Raw genomic sequence first — 25,314 nt, 5'->3', positions numbered from 1 at the left:
CAGGGGGAGAAAGTCTTTCCCCTGAGTCACACAAGGGACAGTGGCCGATCAGCGGCAAATCTGTGAGAGCATCTAGCCTACTTCCAATATACCAGTGCCCCTCGGACCTAGATAGAAATGTCGTTCTGAGTGCTTCTTTTGCTGAGGACAGCTTCAAACCAAGCCAGCAGGCTGCTAAGACATCTTCCTGAAAACTGGACAGAATGGGGATAGAAGCAGAGGGAAGGTGGGGAAATCAGGCTCTGTGCAGGAAATAAAGAACCAAGTCATCTCAGGTTACAAGTTACAGCAAGCTATTTCCATGAAGAGGAGAGAGGTGAGAGGATGCCATGATCCTGCAGGAAAATCTCTAAAGCAATAGCAATTAGTTCAGAACCTCACTGCTTGGCGGGTGCACTCCATGTCTGTGCTGTGCTAAGGCCCCGACCCAAGGAGAGGACAAGCCATGTGAGGAGAAAAGGCAGGGGCACATCCGAAGTGCAATGCACACCACTGCAAATGCCAAAAGGTAACATGGAATTAAAGTAAACTGGACAATTAGGCGTGTGCACTGCTCTGCCCAGGATAGGGAAATCTTCAGGTAGATAGAGAGCTAGGGTTTCTTCGTGCCTTCGATTAGAGTTTGGAGGGCTAGGCAGGAACAACTAAGGGGTCCAGAGTTTCTTTTCCAAGTGATGAAAATATTCTAAATTGACTGGAGGGGTGGTTGCACATGTCTGTGAATATACTAAAACCATTGAATTGTACATTTTAAATGGGTGGGTTGTGTGAGTATGTAAATTAAATCTCCATAAAGCTGTCATTGAAAAATGTGAGGTCATAAAATGTGGTAGGGTAGGGGAGCCAAAGAAATGGAAGAAGAAATAAATATTTCAGGAGTGGATCTTCTTCCCCCAGGTCCCAAGCCCAGTGTGGGCTCCTTCCCCACCTACTCACAGAGAACCATATAATATTACTGTTCACCTAGAAACAGTGACACAAGAGTCAATGTCTTAGGAGAACATGGATTCCCCGTCCTTGGCTACATTCAAAGCCTACTTACCATGACAGAGTCGTGAGCTTGTGAGTTATAGTCTACTTTTTTCCCAGATGAAAGGGCCTCAGCTAATAACAACACACACTCTGAAATATTAAGAGTCAATGTTCAAGCTTGCTGAGTCTCTCTCCTGAATAACAAAAAAGGTTGGCACCATGTAGGCCTTACCAGAGACTAGCGCATTTACAGAGTTTTTCTGTTTGAATTTATTTCAAGCGGTCAATAAATAAATGGTCCCACGCTCTTAAAAATGGAGAAAAGGGAGGAGTATGCAAACAAGTGCTCCTACCTCCTACAAGTTGGTCCATTTCCCCGGCTCACTTCTCGGAGAAAGATTCAATTGTTCACTTGATGTCCCTGGTACCCAAGGTATTTTCTTTGGGACCATCTTTTGAATATTATTTTCACATAAAGCCAAGTAAATGAACAGGGAAGTTGAAAAGCATAATGAGAATGTTATGCTGACACTGTTGTAGATTTTTCTGAATGCCGGAAGACAAGAAATGAATGCAAACGAGTGTGTCAAAGTGAACATTTTATGCATCTTTACGTAGGGCATATTCCCAAGCGGGAAAGGTGCCAGGGTAAAATAAAATAGCAAAATATTTATTGGACATTTCACATTTATGGAATATATTTATTACACTTAGAACCCTTACCCTCAAAGATTCACATTCTAAATTGTGTGTACATGTGTGTGTGCGCGTGTGTGTGTGTTTATGTATGTTCCTCATCCCAATTTTCTATCTCTGTTGCTAAGAAGAGACCTTCAGTTGTTCAAAGTGAACTACAAATATTCTGCCCAACCACAGGCATATATGTACCACCTAGTCACTGTTTTTCCAAACTGTCAATTTTAGTGATATATATAGAGAGATTGCTAGTGATCACAGAGGCCCTCTGAGATACTGCAAGACACTAATGTGTTAGTATTAACCTCGAATGATCCAGATGTGACAGTTCATTTTATATTACCTGAGATACCATCAGGATGGTGTCCTCCATTAGGTAGCGGCAGGGACGCCATCAGGATGGTGTCCTCCATTAGGAAGACTAACAGGGACACCATCAGGATGGTGTCCTCCATTAGGCAGACTAACAGGGGTGTTTCTGCAGGGCCATGAGGAAAGGTAAACTTGTGTAGAACTTCAGTGTCTGGGGAGGACAGCTATGCTAAAAATTCCAGAAAATACCCAGGAAGAATCCAGTTGTCAGGAACCCATAGTAAGGGTGTGCGACAAGCCAAGTTTATCTCATGAGTTTGGAGACTACATCCTTTTATTTGAAAGGATGGCATCCTTCTGAAATGGTCTCACATGTGCTATGTTAATGTTAGGTTTTCCGACTTTACCAGAGTTCCAAATCTGAATTGTGACTTCTTTAGAGTAAACAACATGCAGCATTCTTGTTTTTAATCTTCTCAGTAAACACATTTCGACAGTAGCACATTTTATTTATTTATTGTTACAGTTTGGCTTTGAGTGTGAGGATGGATAGCCGTTGCTTGTTGCTAAAGTCCTCCCTCAGCTTAGGTTTGGCCAGTTCGAGAAAACGTGTGCCAGCCACAATCCCTCCGAACAGGCCACGTGTGGAGAACCTTGAGTTTCGCTCCACAGCTGGGCTTCTACTTGCAAGGCCCAGACTGTCTTCCACCACAGATGACTTACCCTTCCCGTCTCTGTCTGCCACTCCTTCGCTCCCAAAGTCCCTCTCACCAAACAAACTGCTTGGCCGCTATTTCTCTGCTTGTTCCTCTGGCCTTTCTTTTTGCACTTTACATTTTCATTACCTCTTCCTTTTAAAAATACTCTGCAAGTCAGTTTCTTCCACACAACTCCTAATTCACTAGAGCAGTTAGAATCAATTCCCCCACACCAAGTGCCTAGATTCTAAGACAGGATTCTCAGCTGAGGATGGCACAGCACACACATTTGTCTTGGCCTCCTATAGTCTTTCTACTGGGGTGGATGGTTTGGGGTGTGCCCTTTAAAATTTGTGTGGGTTGTGCATCAGTAGTTCTCAATAACATCTCCCCACTGAAGTCACTGGGACACAGGAAATTCGCTCCTGACCAATTAAATCAGAGTATCTGATTGAAAAGAGATTGTACATACCAAGTATTATAAAGATTATAAATTGCACATAAACCCAGCCAACAGTTACAATGATACATGCAGCAGTAAAGCTATTATCAGCAATATCAGATATGAAAAAAATAGTCAGCACTGTTAAGAAATTGTCTCCAGGATATCATCTGCTAGCATAAAATCATTATACCATGTTGCTCATAGTGATATTAATCTCTAATAATAAGATGCATGAGTATAATAGACTCACAAAGCTCTTCAATGAACATTAACAGAATAAATAATATCACTTTTCATCTGCAAAATAAACATTTTAATATATTTGGAATCTTTTTTCTCAAATTCAGACAGATTTAGTTCTCAAATTCAAACAGTTGAAAACCGTGTAATTGGACTTAAACTTGAAGAATTTCTGGGTTCCTAAGTCACATAGGGTGGAATGGTATGTGGCAGTTCACCCAAAATGAAATGTTATCATGTTTTATAAAAAAATCAAGATAATGTATGTATGGATTCATTAAAACAGATTCTAAAAGGATATACAGCTGCTTGATAAGGACAGAAAACTCCAAGAGACAAATTTATTTTGATGGGTAATCATTCAGTTAACATTGTTTATACATTTGTATTTGTCTACTGCATACTTACAAAGTGATTAACAATGGGGATGAATGAAGTAAATCCATGGTCCTATGGGCTATAATCCACTCTCTTCCTTCCTCTTTGCAGCAAGGAAAATGACCCTTTTCCCGGGGTCTCTGCATTCACTCAGTCCTCAGGAGAGTGTGTCACTATTTAATGAGGAAACCACATGAAAGGGTAGAGAAGAGAGAGAGAAGGGACACATATTCAGCCTCACTAACTCACTGGACATGACATGAATAAAATAAGACATTCAGTGTAAGGTCTGAATAAGAGGCAAGGTAACATATTCCTTAGGAGATCTCTTAATTGTAGAGAGCACTTTAATAATCCCTTCTCAACAGAACAGCCAGCCCGATTCTCTAAAAGCTTTGCAGGTCACACTTTCTCAAAATTTTTTTGTGTCTTCCCACCTCACTCCGAATCCTCAACTATCCGCCACCCTCTTGTGTCTCTTTCTCCATTCAGGTTTTGTCCTTTCCGACTGTAACTGAGCTTCCTAATCACTTTCTGTTGGTGTGACAACAGAACAGGAGGCAGTTTCATGAAGAAAAGGTTTATTCTGGTTTACAGTTCCTGGGGAAACATCTCATCATAGTGGAGAAGGCATGGCGGCTGGCTGTTCCTGTCACTGGTCAGGACAGGAAGTGGAGGGTGTTACAGACCCTCAGGGATCCACTTCCACTAGCAAGGCTCCACCTCTTAAAGGTTCCACAACCTTCCCAAACAGGACCAACAGCTGGGGACCAAACTGTTCAAACACATGAGCCCCGGGGGACATTTCACATTCCAACCACAACAATGAGCAAGAATGGAAACAGGAGTGTTACCCAAAGTTCTAGAGGCTGGAAGGTCCACGGTCAAGGCACCCACAGACGGTGTCTGGTGAGGTCTCTCTTGCCTCCTCAGATGGCACCTTCTATGTAGTCTCATGCGTGCTCAAGGGGCCAGGTAGCTTCTTTAACTTCTTTTACAAGGTTACTTGCTCAGACTCTGCCTTCATGAATCAATCCCTTCCCAAAAGGTCCCATGCCATGATGCCACCACAATGTGTATTACCCTTCAACGTGAATTTGGGGAGGTGTCCTGATTAGTTTGGGGGTCGGTCAACTTGACACACCTGGGAAGAGGGAATCTCTAAGAATGATGTGGATCAGATTGCCCTGTGGACATTATCTGTGATCATTTTCTTGATTGCTAAATGATGAAGGAGGGCCCAGCCTACTGTGGGCAGTACCACGGCTGGACTGTTGGGCCTATGCTGTGTAGGAAAGGTGACTGGGACAGAAATAAATCAATATCTCTTCAGACTTGGCACTTCTTATTCCATACTTGTTATCTCGCCTCTGTCTCCTTCTGTTTATCAACACACACACACACACACACACACACACACACACCCCACACACACACTTCTTTCTTTGCCTTAGCATGCTGGCCACTTTGCTATCTTCAGAATATACGAGGTACGTTCTTATAGTCTTGCATCCGTTCTGAAAGTCTGGTACGGTCATCCCAGACAGTTTCAGGGATCCTCACACACTTCATTCAAATCTATGCTTCTTGTCTCCTTGGGTTGACCTTCTTAGACCCCCACCTTATTATGCGAACTGCAGCCGGACATCTCCCGGGTATTGTGGAGTCCACAGTGCCCCGGCTCATCTCTCCCCTGCTGTTTCATCTTCGGGCATTGCATGACTTCCCAAAAGAAGGCAGCTTACTGGATGTTTTTTGTTTATTAGCAGTCCTTCCCTCTAGATTCGGGCAATCTCAGCCCCTTAAGGGCAGGCGTGTTTTGTCTATTTCATTAGCTGATGTATTCTCAGAGTCCATAACAAGACCCGGAACATGGCAAACAATGAAAAACGTGTTTGAGGAATAAATACACAAGCATCCAATTCATATGCAGCACCCCCCCTACCCCCTCAACCCCCCTACCTCCCAACCCCCACCCCCCACCCCCCCCACCCCCCCGCATTAAAACCTGATACATAAACTTAATCATACAGGATAAGAATACCAGGAGTGAGGGGACCAGTGAAATAAAGCTAGGGTTCTCTAAGCTCCTCCCTATACTAAGATTTTGTTTTAAACATCATACACACACACACACACACACACACACACACACACACACACACATATACACACACAACACCTCACATCACAGAAAACAGTGCATTCCTATCTACCCCCAAATAGTCATCTCAAAATATACTCAGAAAATATGTTTCATGAAAAAACATGTTTGGATATGTACTGTACATTAACATACTGAAGAATCCCAGAAATCCTACAACTTGGAAAAAAATTAGTAGTTTTGTTAAGCCTCCATATTTTGCTAACACAATTGATTACAAGACCCTCTAATTCACACAATGTTTAATTGTGTATCAAAGAATAATGTTCTTGCTTTTAAAGCACTGCCCTGGACTTTTATGATAACACCAATAATAGTATTATTTACTTTATATACAAAGCAGAAGATTCAATGGAATTTTTATGTTATATGTTTGATATTTCTATGGCAATATTAATAAGAATGTTCTTAACTAAAAAAAAAGCTTTATTGCAAAATCATTGGAAAAGCATTCAATCCATGAGAGTTTACTTGATTTCTACCTCTTATGAGGTAGAAAGGCAGATCTTACTGTTCCTACCGAACAAAACATGAGATTTAACTAAGCCCAGAATGGATAAGAGCACAGTTAATAAGCATCTCTTCAGGTCCGTTAAGCTAGTTCTTTTGAGATACAGTTTTTGCATACTATATTATCTCAACCTTCCTTAACAATGACTCTCAGCCCTCACTTCAGATCAAGGCGTCTCTGAACAGGGATTGTTCCCATTAGCTAAAGGCACAAGCTGCCAGCCTAGTCCCTTTGGTTTCACATCTGGCTTCATGCTCGCTACCCACGGGCAAAGAAATTTCCCATCTCTGTCTCTCACGGCACGGTCCTGATATTAGTATTTATCTGAGGGAGTTATTAAGGAATTAAATGAGCTCATTCGTGGAAAATACTTCAAACACTACCCAGCTCACAACCGAAGGCTCAGTAAGCAATAGCTATTACTACGGAAATATCAGTTACTGTTTTTAATAACAACACGATGTTCTATAACGTGGATATAATATGATGGATTCCACCACTTCCCTACCAAGTCTGGTTTGTTTTCCATCTGTTTCCTTTCCGAAAAACAAACAAAACAAATGAACAACACTTGGCGCTTCAAAGGATCCCAGCTGCTGCCACAGAGGTCTGGAATGCAGAACCTCCAATGCTTCCTGGTGCCGAACCAAGGGTGAATGTGGTGGCCCGATGTGCCTTCTCATGGCGGCAGACTTGGTGTGGAAGTCTCCTAAGAATGGGCCATCTCCTGGGACCGGGAGTATTTCCTCTCCGTGATCATCAACATCTTTTCTTGTAGTATTTTGGCAAGCTTGACCTTGTTCCCGGCCAGAATCAGGAAGTCCAGAAGCACGTGAAAACAAACAATGCCTGAAAATGGTTTTCTTCTAGTTTGCAGTGCTGATTTGGGTTAGATCTTCCCAAAAATATTAATTCTAGTTGCTATATCCATCTTCTTCTCCCGAGAAACACTTGGTAGACTATTTTTTTTTCTTGATGTATACCTAAGTATTAGAAGTGATTAGACAAGTTAGTGCTCTATTTTGCAAAATTTGGGAGACATAATCATGACCTGGAGTGTTCTATCCTCAGAGCAATTTTCAAATTATATTTTATTATTCATAGGGATTACTACTGTTCTTGAGGTCCGCGTGATATTTTTGCTAAAACTCTCATCATTTCAATCATTCCAGTTGGACAGATTACAAGCAAATGCTGTATACAGATGAAGCGCTGCTTGCTAAAAATGTATGGCCTTCAACTTATCAGGACCAGTGAGATGGCTCATCAGATAAAAGTCCATTGTCACCAAGACTGGCAGTCTGTACTTGATCCCAAGGACTCACACAGTAAAAGAGAAACAATGTCCCAAAGCTGTTTTCTGACCTCCACAGACATTCTGTGACACACACTTATTGCTCGCACGCGCGCGCGCACACATACACACACACACATACAGACATAAAAATTCTGAATGTAAAAAGCAGATGGCAAAAATTCAAAGAGGCCGTGAATTTGAAAGGGGGTGATAAGAAGTTACATAGAAGGAGTGAGAAGGAGGACAAAGAATGGGGAAATTATGTAATTAAATTTTAATTTTAAAATATTTAAAAATACACATTAAAACAATAATCCATTTATCACTGGGGATCTGCATATCAGCCCCTTGAGGACAGGCTTCCCAGTTCTCCAGCTTGACGTGATGGCCACAGAATCTAATGGACTTTGTCCAGTCACTCCTCCACCTGCCCTTTTTGTTTGAATCTCAGTATTTTTAAATTTTTCAAGCTAGCAAACAAGTGGTGGGTTTCATTGTGACATCTTCATACATAATTTCTTCCTATTTTAAAATCGTATGTGTCTAAGTATGTGCACATGCGTGCACTTGTGGCCATGCCTGTGTCTACAACACAGGAAGAGGACAATCTCAGGTGTCAGTCCTTACTTCTACCTTGTCTGAGACAGAGTCTCCTGCTCTCCACTGTGCACACCAGACCAGCTGGCCCAGGAGCTCCCGGGGCTTCTCCTGTCAATGCCTCCCACCTCCACCTCCCATCTGACAGTAAACACCTTGGGATTACAGACATTCATTATGCAAACCAGCTCTGCCTGGGTTCCGGGAATTTGCACTTTCCCACCCAAGCCATCCCTGAATCCTGTTCCACTCATCTCGGCACATTCTCTTCTGTGATAGAAGTTTCTTCCCCCTTCCACACCGTGGCTTCCTCTTCCTTACAAGCCCCATGTGCTACAAGACAGTAATTACTGCTTGAGTTAGTACTAAAGGCTGACTGTTTGGTCCTACCCTCCCCCCCCCCCCCCCCCCCCCCCCCCCCCCCCCCCCCCCCCCCCCGCCCTTCACTTTGTGAGCAGCTTCATGTAGGCCTATTACTTTTTTTTTTTGCATTTACTTAAAATTATTTTCTGATTTTTCATTATGTTGTTAACTTTATGGATTTTTTTCCCTCAAACGTTTTGCTTTGGATATTCCATAGCTTTCCTTGATTTATACAGGTATTTTGCCATCCCAAATGTTCCTCTGAGCCCACACTGCTGCACATTTTTCTTTGAAATCTCAGTAGTGCAACCAGAGTCAAGTGAGTGAACTTCTCTCTTCAAACTAGGTCTCTCTAGACTTGTCTTTTTCTAAGATTCACAGTCATCCACTACGCAAGACAGCAACTTGAGAATCATCTTTGCTGTCTCCCTCTCCCTCTGCCCTCCCATACAGCTCCTCGTGGCATTTCGTCTGTTTATCTACTAACCTCTCTAAAGTCAGCTAAGACTCTCTAGCAGCGACCTCTCTTCTCAGCTACCATCTTCTCTCAGAGAGTCATCCTTCATCCCTTAGAGAGTCATCCCTCCTCTGCTTTCTCACCTGGTCTACAGCAATCATCCCCTAGTGGGTCATCCCTCCTCTGGGAAGGTTTGAAGTCCTTACATATTTCATAACATGCTATTGATCTCTTTTGTCCCACTAGCCAAAGCTGCGGTGCTGTGTTTCTGAATAGAACTAGCCTACACTGTCCCCTCCAGGAGGCCAAGCCCCATAGGCTAAGGCCATTTGCAAGGTTTCTCACCACAACATCCACCTACCATAGCTATCAAGTACCATCAGCATCACTTACATTAAATAAGATTTATAACATGGAGGGCAAGAGCTGGCTTCTTTTTAAGAATTTTGTTTTTCTGTGAAAGTCACAACTGTTTAATTATGCAAAATATATGCCACATATACATATCTATTAGACACATTTATATGACTTTCCCTGATGCTTGCTCTCCCTCATTCCCAATTCACTGACTTTCTCAGTGCCTTCCTCTTTCTTACTTTCTTTCATCTCTCTCCTCCTCTATAACTTCTCCCATATATAAACATATATATCCCAGAAAGCTAATATGATCATCAGATAGAAAGGCATCTTTCCAATGATTTCTGAAAGTATCGCTTCTGGTTTCGATTGTTTATCTGTATCCCCAGAAATCTTGTTTTCTGGAAACCTGGTATAAGATTCAAATTATACTTCCAGCCATTGTTCTGATGTACAGTTGCCTTTTAAACACAAAACCTGTGTTGACGTTAAATATCAACACTTATTGTTACATGACTTAAAAAGTAAATGATTTTCTTTCAATTCAGATGGAAACTGGTGGGGAATTGTTTTCAACTGGAGTATTTGTGAGGTATTTATCTATATAATTTCATGAAGCTTCACAATGCTTCTGAGAGAGGAACCATAGGTTCTCTCTGGCAGATGCTGTATTTACTCCTTGACCTCATTCTCTTCTGGCCTGTCGATTATCAGAGTGCCAAGAAGTTTACACACCTTTGTGTCTCTGGCTTTCCCATCTACTCTCTAACATTTTGTTTCATGTTTCACGTGATCATGTGATGACATGAACCAAATTAGAACACCCCCCCCCCCCCAAGCCTGCTTCAGAACTGGCCGACTGAGTCTCAATTCTTTTTTTTTTTTTTTTTGGTTTTTCGAGACAGGGTTTCTCTGTGTAGCTTTGCGCCTGTCCTGGAACTAACTTGGTAGCCCAAGCTGGCCTCGAACTCACAGAGATCCGCCTGGCTCTGCCTCCCGAGTGCTGGGATTAAAGGCGTGCGCCACCACCGCCCGGCTGAGTCTCAATTCTTAAAAGCAGAAAATTCCAGGGTAATCTTCTAAGTCACATCTGGGCCAAGGGCCGCAGCACACATGCCATGGAAAAGCACTGGGGACCACATTCTGCTGTCCTCAGGGCACAGTTTTCATACTTACTTCTCTTAACCAGGTATGCCCAGCAGTGTAACACGAATCTTAAAAGGTCTTATAAAAAAAAAAAAAAAGAGCCAGATATTGAGGTGAAAGCTGAAAGATCAGAGAAGCAGAACAGCCAGCCACTAGCTTACCCCTACGAAATCCTCAGCCTCAAGAGAGCAATGAGTTCCTGTTTCCTCATGCCTTACGTACCTTTCTGTGTCCTGCCATATTACTTCCTGGGATTAAAAGTGTATGCCACCACCACCTGGTTCTGTTCTCTCATGTAGCCCAGTGTGACCTTGAACTCACAGAGATCCAGACGGATCTCTGCCTCCCAAGTGATAGGATTAAAGGTATGTGCCACCACTGCCTGACCTGTATGTCTAATTTAGAGGCTGGCTCTGTCTTCTGGTACCCAGGTTAGCTTTATTGGGGTACACAATATATCACCACACAGCAGAAAGAGGAGCAATACAGATTTAGCAGATCAAGCCCAGAATTATTACCCTGAACAGCATTCTGGGTAATCCTCATCAAGAATAGGGACACTGAGCTCCAAGGGCTGCCTGATCTAATGTGACTTAGTCACCAGCTCTAAGGGAGGTTGTTATGGGGACCTCATACTTGTAAAGTTGCCCTGACAGCTGTTGATGCTCAGGGAATCCTTCTCAGTCTCAGGGTAGCAGGGGGAGGGACCTCAGAATATCAGAAGAGTAATTTTTTTGAGTACTTATTATATGCTAGGAATCATGTTGCTAGGTACCGTGCCGAGAACTTTATATAGAGAATATCTGCATTAAGCAGCAGGCTTGGCTTTGGAGAGATTCTAGGGGTAAAAGTGTTGTCCTGGAAGTAGCACGCAGCTTATAACACCGCCAGTGAGCTTTGTTACTTAAGGCAGACCCCGGTGGCTTGGTCTCTGAATAACCTCAAGTTATTCTTTCAACCCTTGGAAGAGTATGGTGGTATTGTGTTCCCCAAAATATTGTGCACTCTAATAAACTTATCTGGGGTCAGAGACAGAACAGCCACAATATTAAACATAGAGGATAGGCAGTGGTAGCACACACCTTCAATTCTAGCATTACAGAGGCAGAAATCCATGTGTTCAAGGATGCAGCCAAGCATGGAGACTCACACCTTTAATCCCAGGGAGTGATGGCAGAAAGCAAAAAGGTATATAAGGCGTGAGGACCAGAAACTAGAAGCTTTTAGCTGGTTAAGCATTTGGCTGGTTAAGCTTTTAGAGTTCTAGCAACAGTTCAACTGAGATTCATTCTGGATGAGCACTCGGAGGCTTCCATTCTGAGGAAACAGGATAAGCTGAGGAACTGGCGAGGTGAGGAAGCTGTGGCTTGTTCTACTTCTCTGATCTTCCAGCATTCACCCCAATACCTGGCCCCAGGTTTGATTTTATTAATAAGGCTTTCTAAGATTCGTGCTACAGAAGAGACCTGTTCTGTATGTTCTTTTAAGTTCTTTACCAGCTCCTTGGAATTCTCCTTAGGCCTTCCCACGGCTTCTATTTCAATATCTTTTTTATTAGACTCCTGTATCCCCAGTGATTGGAACTCTTTTTTTCCCCTCCTGTTTTCCTCCGAAACACTATCAAGCTGAAAAAATGAGAACAGCTCCTGTTGCTACTAGTCTGGTTGAAAACCTGCCTTACCTGCTCTGGAAACTAAAGTCCTGCTGTTTACATGCTAACTTTCCCAGCATTCAAGTCCCCAAATACACATTTGTCACCAGGCGTTGAGTAACCCTAAGCTAAGGTTGCAGAGTGCCTTGTTTGGTAATATGGTCCTTTCTTTTATGCATGCGAGGAAAACTTTATTTCGCTTTCTGTCCAAAGCCGGGTTTCTGGACAACTAACTGTCAGTTTCTTTTTGCTACATAAATGTTTTTCAACAATGACTCAGAAATGATAGCTACTGAAACAGAGCAATCAATCAAGAAGGATCCTTCTACTTAGGCACTCTGGTAGACAGTCCTCTGTGACCAGATACAGCCTGTCGCACTCAAGAAACTTGAAGATGGAGCTGAGCATGAAAGCATGTGCCTATGACCCCAGTAGTTGAAAGACTGAGGCAGGAGCATTCTGAGTTTGAGGCTCTTGTGGACGACATAGTGAATTCTAGCCCAACCTGAGATATATAATGAGACCCTATCCTAAAGAAGAGCGGAAAACTGAAACTCTCTGGGGAAAATTTGGGTCTGATCAGCCTCACTGTTTCTCTCATGTAAGACAATAATACTCAGATAATGCTCTCTGCCTGTGTTATGTATCCAGGCTGTTTATACTATCCCCAAAACCTAAGGATGATTAAATCGTACAGCTGTCCCTCCCTTTGTTAAGGTGGTTAAGCATCCGCAGAGAACTTACTCTTAACTAACTCTGAAAAAGTAAACAGCCCTGCAGTGAAGGCAATGCTGTGTGGAGAGAGCTCAGGTCTGAGCTGTGGGGCTCTGGTTCTTTGTCTTCATTTTACCGGAGACAGCAGAGACATGACTTTGTTAACGCGCACAGGATGCTCCAGGGAATGACTTCCTAGCAGAGCACTGCTTTCTCCACCACGTTTGGGTTGCTCTAGGATTTCATGTTTTCGATGCCACTACTGTTCCGTGCTCCCTGAAACCTGCATACAGCAAGATCATCACCGCCATCTTCCTTCTCCTAGGATCACAGCAGCTACTGCTCCGTCCCTTCCTTAGACCCTCTGCTCACCCGAAACTGACCTTGGCCCCACTTGATGGGGCAGGAGTCTGGTTCTTCTCATATGGCCCGTGTTTCAGCCACTGTAAGTTGTCATCACTGTCCGGCTCCACCCTCCCTGCCAGTTACATAAGAGGCCACATCGACGTCTGCTCCCTAGCACAGGCTTTTATTAAACAGACACCGTGTGAGAGAGGCCAAGTGGGCAAGAGGTCCATCCGGAGCCGGGTCCCCTGGGAGGGTCAGGGACTGTCTCTGGGTCTTGGCTCCCGGAATGACTCAGCTCAGCCCTCTGCCTGTGTCGGCAGCCTTCAGGACCAAGGACGACATGTTATGTTTTCAGCTCCGTAGGAGCAAAAGAGCAGCAGACCTTTCAAAAATAAGAATTCCCTTGCTGTTTGCTTCCTTTTGGAACACAATGAGAACAGACTGAGGACACGACTCTGAGCTGTCAACGCTTCCTCCCGGCTTCCACCGCACCTTTCCTTTGCCAGGAAAAAAAATAAAATAAAATAAAACTGCTGAAGTTAAACAAGGGCTTAATGAATAGTCAAAATAATTGTTTAGCTTGGATATAAGGCCCTAGGTAAACAGATGATTGCCCAGACCGGGGGCCAGGAAGAACAGCTCTACAAGGACACTACTTGTTCTGTCCTGAGGGCAAAAGCCCAGTGGCCTTGGTTCTCCTAAGGACTTCCTCACTCGGTTATTTCTCTTCTCACCCGCATGTTGAAGCAATTCAGCATCAGAGCGACTCTTGGAAGTGGGAAGAAAGAAAGATAACTTTCCATACAGATAACTATATGCTTAAAATGTCCATCCTCCTCTAATAGTAAGAAGGCCTGCGGCAGGGTGTGTCCAGTTTGTTTTTATACAAACTCATGTTGAAAACTTTCAAAGATACATGCTGCCCCTGGCCTTCCTGGTGTTTTCCACACGGCTTAATTCTCTCCAGAAGCAATCGTTGACTACCTCTAAGGGCTGTCAATAGTTGTGACAGACACCAGCGCCCCAGACTGTAACCATAGCTGCACGCGATGTAAGCCTGAAGCTGACCCTAGGGTAAGGTCATTCATTGTCTGTGGTCTCTCCTGTTAATGTTTCCTATTTAGATGTCTTCCATAGCAACTTGTTTGCTGCTGTCTCTTTCCCCAGGAGTGGGGGTTCATCATGAAAATTCCGCTTCACTGAGAACTCAAATAAGTAAATCACAAACCCCATTGATTCTGCGAGGGATTGTTCTAGTAATAGTTTTCCATTCCAAACTGGAAAGAAATAGATAGCCTGTTGATCCAGAAGAGAAGTTAGTGTCTTATTCCTACAGCCATCCTCACTGAAATGCTCTTTGAATAAACATCTCTTTGGCTGAATCCTGGATTTGTCGAGGTGATAGATTGCCCAGTATTCAGTCTACAGGATTATGACGGCCACGTACCTTATTCATCATCATACAGGAATCACAGTGTACGATAGACAAGGAAAGGCTAGTATTTAACCGTTTGTGCAGTTTTCAATGCAAATAATATAGGAAAGAAGTCAAAAGCATGGACTCGGGGTCAGCTCTGAGTTTAAGCATAAGTTCATGATAACCTGTATTAAGTTTGGACACATCAAATTTCCATTGGCTTTCATTTCCTCAGCCACAAAATGTTATAATGACAATAACAATAATAATAATAAATAATAATACCTACTTCAAATTGTTTAATTGATAATAATTGATAATGTAATGCATATAAAATGCTCAGCAGGGCCTAAGTAGTCAATAAATGTTGGTCATATTATTTTCACATGTCGTAATGTCCTCACAATAAATCTTATAAAGGAGGCAAAGTTCATGTAATTATATAAGTTAAATCTTATAAAACTGAACTTCAGAGTGATTACAGACTTATCTAGTGTACTTCACTATGACAGCACGTTGGTCCTATCAGGACAGGGATCCCCCAATTCCTAGTATGTGCCTCCCCTCTACCTACTCTGCTATGCAACGCTTTCTTTAGTTTCCCGAAATCTACAGTCTTCCATGGTGAGGCATCTCCATGCCCCGCATCCCCAGACTGGCAACAGAAATGAACCCTGTGCAAGGAAGGTTTTAAAACCAACATCACTCTCACACAGAAAATTTCTCTCAGAACATTCTGAGAAAATGGTTCCCCTCGTAACTACAAATTCAAAAGCAATTCTTTCAAGACTGAAAGAAGATACTGAGAGAGAAGCCAATTCAAATAGCAAGCCTCAAATCTCCGAGAAGAGCCCAAGGCATGACACCAGGTCAACAAAGGCACAAACCCAGACAGCTTCCTAGAAACACCTACAGTCTCAGCCGCGGCCTTAGTTAGAGTTCCTGTGGATGCAAAGAAACACCGTGACCGAAACACAAGTTGTGGAGGAAAAGGGTTTATTTGGCTTACACTTCCACCTCACTGGCCATCATTGAAGGACGTCATGACAGGAAATCAAACAGGGCAGCAACCTAGAGGGCAGGAGCTGATGCAGAGGCCATGGAGGAACAATGCTTAATGACTTCTTTCCCATGACTTGCTCAGCCTGCTCTCTTATAGAACCCAGGACCATCAGCCCAGGGATGGACCCACCCATCACCATGGGCTGGGTCCTCCCCTATTGACCACACATTAAGAAAATGCCTTCCAGCTGGATCTTCTGGAGGCATTTTCTCAGTTGAGGTTCCTTCCTCTCAGATAACTTTAGCTTGTGTGCCAAGCTGGCAGACGACCAGCCAGCACACCTATGCATAGATTTTCTTTAATATTTTTTTGAAATTAAAATATAATTATGTCATTTTCCTCTTTCCATTTCCTCCCTCTGGCTCTTCCCATGCAGCTTGTCTTGTGCTATCTCAAGTTTTCTATTTCTTTAACTGTTGTTTTACACACACACACACACACACACACACACACACACACACACTCTCTCTCTCTCACACACACACACACACCTAAATATGTAAACACAACTTTCATAGTCCACATAATGTTGCTTGTATGTATGATCTCAGGGCTGATTTCTTGGAATTGGAGAACCAGTTCAGGGGTTCTTCCCTAGGGAAGACGACTTCTTCTGCTCTCAACATTCCTGCTTGTAGTTCTTTGTCTAGTGTTGAGGCCTGGTAAGGTTTCCCCCTTCTGTGTGCTAACATGTCTATTTGTGTTGTTCTTGTTCAGGTCTTGTTTAGGCTGCCATGTTGATGAGACTTCCTGGGTGTAGCTTCTCTGACGTTTCTAGGAGATGAAACCTTACAGCAAGTTCTTGTTCCTCTGGTTCTTACAGTCTTCCTGCCCCTTCTTCCGCTATGATCCCCAAGCCTTTCCCAAGTGCAGGAGGAGTTGTGGTGTAGATATATCAGTTGGGTTGGTCACCATGTGGTCACTTGTTCTCTGCATTTTGATGGGTTGTGGTTTAGATTTTTAAAGCACATGTGTGCCACACGTAATTACAAGCTATAAATTCATTTACAGTAGCCCTGGATGAGTTTTTGATGCACACGCTATCATTTTCTGAATGGCTGCTGCAAGTCCAAATTCCACAGTATAGGGGTCTGAGATCTCCTTGTCACTTCATTTTGAGAATGAAGTCTACAAACGGTTAGACATGGTGTTGAGGCGAGCCCTGCCCATGCGTCGAAGAACCTAGACTTGATACTAGCTCTGCCCATTGCAAGAGGAAAGCACCATGAACTCAACAAAAAGCTAGTGTGTTCTTCCTGGGAGCTTGGGAGGGATCTGAGCCCTTTACTGAGGCTCCGGGATAAAGGGTAGTAGTCTCTCAGCCTTTCTCCCTAGAGCCACTGTATTCTCACTTATAAAACAAGGACTATAATAGTATTTCTCCTCACTAGGCTATGGTAAACATCCAATGAAAGATGCATGACAAAAAATCCACCACAGTGGTTTTGAGAAAGATTTGTGAAATCAGAAGTGTTACAAATGTAGGTGTTCAAGAAATTACAAGGTAGAAGAAACCTTTTACTTCTGAGTGGCCTTTGGTTCAGCTATTGCCTGTGTGTGTTTGCGTGTGTGTGTGTGTGTGTGTGTGTGTGTGTGTGTGAATGTGTGTGTGTGTGTGTGTGTGTGTGTGTGTGCGTGCATGTGTGTTTTGTCACAGAAGTATTGCTACATAGGCCAGGCTACCTTGGAAGTCATGATTCTCCTTGCCTCAGCCTCCTGGGTATTGGGATGGCATAGGTGTGCACCACTTACGCTCAACAGATAACACTCATATTTTAGCGAACTTTTCATCTTTTCCTTCATCCTTTGACTTTCCTTTATCTGTTTTAAAAATGAACTCACCCCTTTCTAGTCCTTAAGTTGGAAGAATCTCCAACACCAAAGCACAGTGAAGGACCAGATCACACAAAGCAGGATGCCTAAGGCACCAACATGAAGTACAAAGCCCAGAATGTGCCAAGCTCCTGCCTGTAAGGGAATCTTCGCTTTGTCAGTTGCAAGGGTAGCAGTGGGTGGCGCGCTCCCTCAGGTCTGGCTGACCTCAAAGATTAGACTGTCCCGCCTCTCTGTTCCCAGGCTGAGGCTCCTGTGACGTCTGGGGGAAAGTGGCTTATGAGAGGTGCCCCATTGTTCTTGGCACTGATGTTTCTACAGCAGCGGTTCCCAACCTTCCTAACGCTGCAACCCTTTAACAGAGCTCCTCATGCTGTGGTGACCTCCAACCATAAAACTATTCCATTGCTACTGCCTAACCGTGATTTTTGCCACTGTTAGGAATCATAATGTAAATATCTGTGTCTTCCGATGGTCCAAAGGGTTTCCCGACCCGCAGGTTGAGGACCATTGTTCTAGAACCTTCCCTGACTCAGTTCTTCCAGAAATCCATTCCTGATCATGCATTTCTGCCTCTCCTTTGGAGTCCACGTGATCTGTAATGATTGGCGGAGCAATCCCTTAGTGTCTACCAAGGACCAGAAGGTACACAAAGTGCAATGGAGAAATGCAGACCACATAACGTGCACAGCCCCTGCTCTGCGGGTGTCCAGAAGAGGGCAGGCCAGCAGCCACAGCCAAGTAACCAGAGTCATTTTAGACACTCAGCCAGAGGCACTTGGACGCAAGTCCTTCTCACTGGACAGGAGGTCTGAAGCAGAGAGAAATATGCTTCCCGAGATAAATAACACAGGTAGCGAGTGGCCAAACTAGGTTTCTCCAAGGTCTGCTTTATTCTCAAGTCCACTGTCTCCTCGCTACTTGCTTTCCTCCCCGGGTTGGGAAGGCAGGACATACACACCAAAAAGGGACATGAAGGCAGCCACTAGAAGAAGCTGAAAAGCGATAGAAGTATTGGAAACACTGTCATGAGAACAAGAGCAGGTAGGCGTCTAAACGATTTGTCACTGAGCTGGCAGGCTGTAATGTTCACCAATGGCACAGCCTAGGGGCGAAGAAGGTGGACACCATCAGAAAATAATGCACTGGGCCATTACACCCGCTAAGGAAGGCGCTACAACCACAGAACACCATCCATTCTCCAGGTTCAGCTACTCCATCTCTCCAGCTCCGGGGAGCGTAAGACGATGATGGAAACTGTTGAAATTCTCACAGGGCAGGTAAACACAAGAGAGTAGTGGTTGATCCGGTGTAGTCTTGGCAGATCCATTACACTCTGCAGTAATTAATCACCCCGTTCCCACCCAGCACTCTCTTAACGGGGTGAAAAGGAGTGGATTTTCTCCTAATGTCCTGTGTTGGTTCCGCTGACATAACTCGTTAGGAGGATTTGCTGAGGAAAAGTGAATATCCTTGGCAACGGTTTCCAACATTTGTTTGGATTTTCTGTTTTCTAGGAGATGTACGACTAAGGGGTCAGACCGGGGTTCCTGCCGAACGCCGCGGCTCCTACCCATTCATTGACTTCCGTCTACTCAACAGTGAGTAACCAAGTGTACCTGGAAAGGAACAAATGTTTTCTTTAGGGGGGAGAAAAACCACCTTATTTCCCCCATGAACTTCAAAACCTTGCAAGGTCTGCCTTCCTTCCTCTCCCTCTGTCCCCTCAACTGGAACTTAAGCCTTTGTCTCTCAAGTTCCTCACGTGGGAAGGGACTCTGAGCTCTGCCCCAAGGCTCTCACATCAGCGTTGAAAACAAGCCCGTGGCTTTTAATGCCAGCACGAGGGAGGCAGAGACAGGAGGATCTCTAGCCATTGGAGGCCAGCCTGGTGAGAGAGAGAGAGAGACAGAGACAGAGAGACAGAGAGACAGACGAGAGATGAGAGAAAAGGAAAAAAAAAGTTAAAAAGAAAACACAAGGTGCTCTTTGTATCTTCTAACAATTCTCCACCTGCAGCCAGGGTAGGGCTAGGGGAAGTGCTATTTAGATTTTTTAAATTTCACAGGTAAATCCTAGAACACTCGCCCCTGCCCAATCACTAACTCTCTCTTCTTATCCTCCTGTTCTCCTGTAAACCCTATTTTTACATTCTTAACGACCCGTCATTAAAGGGAAGTCCTTCCCATCCACACTGCCGCTTCCTTCCCGCTTTGTGATACACTCGGTAGGGCATCCTCTCCTTCCACTGTTACTTAATCTTACATTCCTTAGGAAATTCAAACCAGTGGCAGGCCGTTTCTCCAGATTTTATATCTTCTGTCATGGTGATCCTTCACCTCGGACTTTGTGGTGGATGGAAGGAGCCGCCAATAATAGATTGCACAATTCGCCCCAAGGATTTTGTTGTTTGGGCCTCACATCCCTGCCCATCTATAAATTTCAAAGTGCTGGATGGTATCCACAGGGTATTACTTTCCTCTGACATAAACAAGCTCCGCACAGGCGGTAATCTGATTTGCCTCAACCCCTGGAAATGACTAGGAAAATTTAGACTTTGCTATTTCTGATCCTAAGATTGGTGAAAGGCCAGTAGAAGATGGACATGTTTGTGTTTCTCCTACCATTGTTCAGGGCCTGTTTTTCAGCTCTTCCAAGGGTGTAGAGACAGAATAACTTCTTCAATACTAGAAGCAAATGCCCACCCCCACCCCACCCCCCGCCAACACTTTGTAAAACTCAACACTGTGCCACCTCTAGACAATGCAATATCAAATACAATGTGTGGGAGCTGGACCAATGCAGTACTGAGCGCAGCCTGTGGAAACTAGACCAATGCAGCGTTGAATGTATCCTGTGGGAGCTCAGGTGGTACCTCTGACCTCTCCTTATGATGCCATACAAGCTGTTCTAATTCCCCACGTAAGCTACACTGCTGGCAGTCTCCTGGCTGTATAAATGTCTGGGTCACCAGGAGGGAGGTTCCACAAAGCAGGACATTATTCATCTATACCGGAACTCTCCCACCGAGTCCCGGGGAGAAAATTACCAAAAAGCCTCTTTCCAACCGTAGATAGATGCTATTTCATGGTTTCTAATATAATCGAGGAAACTGGGAATTAGGTCTTTATAAAGCCAAGGTTCTAAATGGTTCTTAATCCAAGCCCACTGCTCACAAGCATCACTACTAAGTGTGACGGTCTTTGGAGTGGAGTATGGAGTAGTTAATTGTCTCGAACAAAGGTCTCTGCATGTGAAAAATAGATTTTTAAAAATCATTTGTTTTCCTTTTTAATCTGAGAAATATGTGTATATGTGTGTGTATGTATGTGTGTGTGTGTGTGTGTGTGTGTGTGTGTGTGTGTGTGTGTGTGTGTGTATAGACTGCAGATAGCCAGCCATCATTTCCATATACCGGTCATATTTGAAGGATCATCTCTAAGTGGCTGCCCTCCCTCTCACCCTCTGTAGGAGATCCTCAAGGGGCTTTCTGATGCCTGGGCCCTGTCTGGTATCCCCAGACCCTGTCTGATCTCCACCTCCATTTCCCTGCACCTGTTACTCAAAAACTATCCACTCATCCAGTAAAAACATTGGCCACCGACCCTGCAATTCCCTTCCCATTCTCCTTAGGACTGTGTTCTAGATAATTCTTTCACTACTTTCCCTTTTTATCTAATATACTAAAACAGTCCTAATCTTCCTTCACTGTATTAGGTTTTTTAAGTGGCCTCGGTTTCCTAGATGTATAAGATATGTCCCTAACTAAACTACAAAGGTCCTGAACTCAACAGTTCTTTATAGTTACCAGCCACTCCGTGACTACAGAGTTAACTTACCAATGACATTAAGTACTCCTCTGACAGAAGGCTGCATTAAATAGCTGTAAATGTAAGCCATCACTGCCTTTACCTGAACAGCACAGAGTGCCTGAAGAACTGCGAGGTTTGTATTTAGTCGGGATGCAACCCACCCCTCTCTGTGATGGCTGCACGGCGGCGGGAGTCGGAGCGTGAACCATCACCACTGCGGTGATCCCTTTGTAGCTTCCTAACTCGGCAACCACAGCAGCTTGTCACCAGGGGGGGAGAGGTATGTGGGCATCTCTGCAGAGTCCAGTCACATAAAGTATATTACGTGTGTCACATCTCCACTCCTTTATAAAGTCTACCATCTATTTAACTGTCTGTCAACTCTTCATACCCTCCTTGAGGTTTGCCTGTATAATTAAAGATGTGTTTTCTGCCTAAAGAGAGGCATTTTAGAACCTTTTGGAAGTTTCTCCTAAAACTTTGATTGTACCCACCAATTGCGATTCTGCGTAACAACTGCCAAACTAGTTTGACATATTCTTTTTCAATATATGCTTTATATGCATGTGTGTGTACACGTTTGTTCGTGTGCAAGCATATGTGTATATGTATGTGTGTGTGGGCATGGGCGTGTGTGTGTGTGCGTGTGTGCGTGTGTGTGTGTGTGTGTGTGTGTGTGTGTGTGTGTGTGTGTGTGTGTAGACTGGAGGTCAATGCTGGGTATCATTCTCAATTGCTCCCCACTCTGTTTTTTTAGGTGGCATCTCTCATTTATATCCCCCGCCCCCGCCCCTCATGTACTGATTAGGCTGACTGGTCAACAAGCCCTGCATTGGGAATCCTCTTGTCTCTGCCTCCTCAGTGTTGGGGTTACAAGCAGGCACTCCCATCCCTGGCTTTTTTTAGGGGTGTTGGAGATCATACTCAGGTCCTAGCACTTGGGAGGTGAAGACAGGCAGATCTCTATGAGGTCAATGTCAGCCAGGTCTCCCTGAGGAGTGCCAGGCCTGTGAGGACTGCACAGTGAGGACTTACTTTAAAAAATACCAAACAAATCAGGTTCTCATGCGTGTGTGACAAGCACTTTACTCACTGATCCGTTTCCTCAGTCCCTTGCGTTACGTATTTTGTGTCCATTTCTTTCGAGACAGACACAGACAGACCCACGGCCATTTTACTCAAATGATCGTAGTTTTGCTTTCTTTCTTATATCAGACAGAATCTGATATAAGGCTTGAAAATAAATCATTTATAAATTTAAATTTTAAAATAAATTCAACGTAGAAAAAAACAAATCACTAAAACTCCTATTCCTAGTCTGTATTTCCATAGCCTTTCTACTAAAATGCTTAGGTGCCCACGCAACTGCCATTCCCTACCCACAATGCTCCTGGCTGCTTCTCCTTTACCACCTACTTCAATGCCTGCCTTGAAACTCTAGCCTATGCATAAGGGGGAAAAATACATACTGAATAGAAGGTCCATTGCACCTCCACATTGTTCAACCTGTCAGAGCAGACAGGGGACATCAGAATTAATACTTACAATAAGTTGTCTTCTGTCCGAATGGTATTTGTGGATATGGCAGCGGAGGTTGTAAATGACAACCAATGCACCAAATCTGTCCCCTGCCTCCTTTGGGAAATAGAGTCTTACTGGAATTCTGCCATGGCCATTTTTTGATAGACCCTCTAGGGCCGCCATGGTACAAAATGTGTAGAGCAGCTACAGTGACGTCCACGTGATCCACAAAGCCAAACTTACCTGCTGAGGGCCCTTAATAGGAAGAAGTTATCACCCCCTGTTGTAGACACCTTTAAGCAGATTGAGAAGGGCTTTGTGACTCCATGAACACATACAGTCCAGGCCACTGTCCTTTGTTATCATCCTCTTCTTCCCACCTTCTAGAACCATCCTTTAAGAATAAAGTTAACACGGACTAAAGTTACACACAACAGAAGTGGAAAGAGAAAACAAATTTCCTTATTGATCTAGGTATAAAACTCTAATTTGAAACAATTATTCTTAATTACACACACAGTCTTCTGAAAAAAAATCCCCTTCCATGTTCGTGGAGGAAGGTACTACAAGAGCAATACCTGCTCTTAACCACTGAGCCAACTTACCAGCCCCAATGCATCTGTTCTTAACTGCAGTCACTATATTTTACCACAGTCCTGTCGCCTCCATAACAAAATGGTTAAACACCTCATTTGTCTCTCATGGTCCTAATTTTCTTTCTTTTTTCTTGGTCAGACGTCCTTAGTCATTACAGGAGCTTTCCCTTTAATCTGTTCTGGTCTGAAGAATAAATTACAGACCAGTCAATTGTAAATGTCTGCCCACGAAAGAGTACTCAACACAATGCCACTCAAACATGACATATAAGATTAAGTTCAAGGGCTGAAGAGATGGCTCAGTGGATCAGAGCACTCTTCCAGAGAAGTGGGTTTGATTCCCAAGACTCACCTGATGGTACATCACCCACCATCTGTGACTCTAGTTCCAGGGGATCTCACCCTCTTCTGGCCTTTGCAGGCAAAAGGCATGCAACTGGTGCACATGCATGCAGGCAAAACACCCATACATATCAAATAAAATCAATTAAAAAAAAAGAAGTTAAGTACAATATAGTGACTGCAGGTAAGAACAGACGTATTGGGGCTGGTAAGTAGGCTCAGTAGTTAAAAGCACGTACTGCTCTTGCAGAGGACCCAGCACCCATATCAGGAAGTTCATATTTACTTATAACTCCAACTCCAGGGGATCTGACACCATCTTCTGGCTTCCACAGGCACCTGCACTTGTATGCACACACACACATACATGCACACATATATACACATCCTTAAAAATAAAAATCTTTTTTAAAAAATTTTGTTACATACTTGAAAATTGCTGAGAGGATAAATTTAAAGTGTTCACAGCACAGAAAAGTCAGTATGTAATGCAGATGTGAACTGACCACGTTTAGCCATTCCACAATCTATATTTAATTCAAAACATCATCTTGTACCACATGATACATTTTGTGATACATTTGTATCACAATAAACATTTGCCAGTCATCATCATCATAATGATTCATAATCATAATAGAGTATAATATTCCAGGAATAAAGATCTCAAACTCTTCTTCATAAGAGATCATCCAGATCAGCTGAAATACATGAGACAAAAGTATTTGTCAGGAGCCAATTTTGTTTCCTGTTTCCTTTTCCACAAGTAGACGAGAAACATCTGTATGAGTTTCTAGAAGTTTCTCTGGGAAAGTAGCAGGAAATGGAGTCTCTAGCATCAGTGTGTGGGACTCAGGGAACATGGATCTTTAAAAAGAGTTATCTTTATACATAAACATGGAGGGAAGAGCAGGGAGAGAAAAGGGGGAGGCAATTATTTTTATGCCAGGGAAGAGCTAAAACAGAGAACTAACTGTACTAGGGCTGGAGACGAGGAAATGTAACGGCTCTATTATCCAATGCCGACTTCCTGTGGATGGATTTCATTTCCTAGCTCTGTTGAAGGGAAAACAGGAGAGGCAAGTGTTGAGAAAATTCTGTGTTCAAAGACACCAACAGAGAGGGGACAGTAGCCCAGGAATCACAATCCTCAGAGAGGAGGCGGCTCCTGGCTCCCTTAGCAGCCCTTCCTCAGCTCTGTCTCCTGATTTAATATAATCAGTAGCCTGAGTAGATAATGACTAGGTTGCGATGTTCCCATGGCAACCATCTCAGAACAACACAATGTGATTTCCACACGCTCAGCAGAGGAAGTGACATGCAAAGAAAACATTCCCAGGGACTGGGGAACATTCGGGAACCCAAGGCTTCTACTTCAGAGTAC

General features: G+C 43.7%; 1 protein-coding gene across 2 annotated transcripts in view; it reads left to right on the top strand.

Moving 5' to 3' along the window:
- The window catches only part of Pde7b (phosphodiesterase 7B), a 311,632-nt gene that overhangs the window by 216,721 nt on the left and 69,597 nt on the right, over window positions 1-25,314 (top strand). For both annotated transcript variants that reach the window (XM_052751151.1, XM_052751152.1), the window contains one exon: window positions 19,177-19,260. In XM_052751151.1, the coding sequence (XP_052607111.1) occupies window positions 19,177-19,260 (84 nt within the window). The remainder of the gene's footprint in view (window positions 1-19,176; window positions 19,261-25,314) is intronic.

The sequence above is a fragment of the Peromyscus californicus genome, unplaced genomic scaffold, assembly GCF_007827085.1.
Source record: "Peromyscus californicus insignis strain IS unplaced genomic scaffold, ASM782708v3 Scaffold_22__1_contigs__length_63687245, whole genome shotgun sequence".
Taxonomy (NCBI): Eukaryota; Metazoa; Chordata; class Mammalia; order Rodentia; family Cricetidae; genus Peromyscus; species Peromyscus californicus.
The sequence above is the reverse complement of the archived record's forward strand: the minus strand, read 5'-3'. Positions and strand labels throughout refer to the sequence as shown.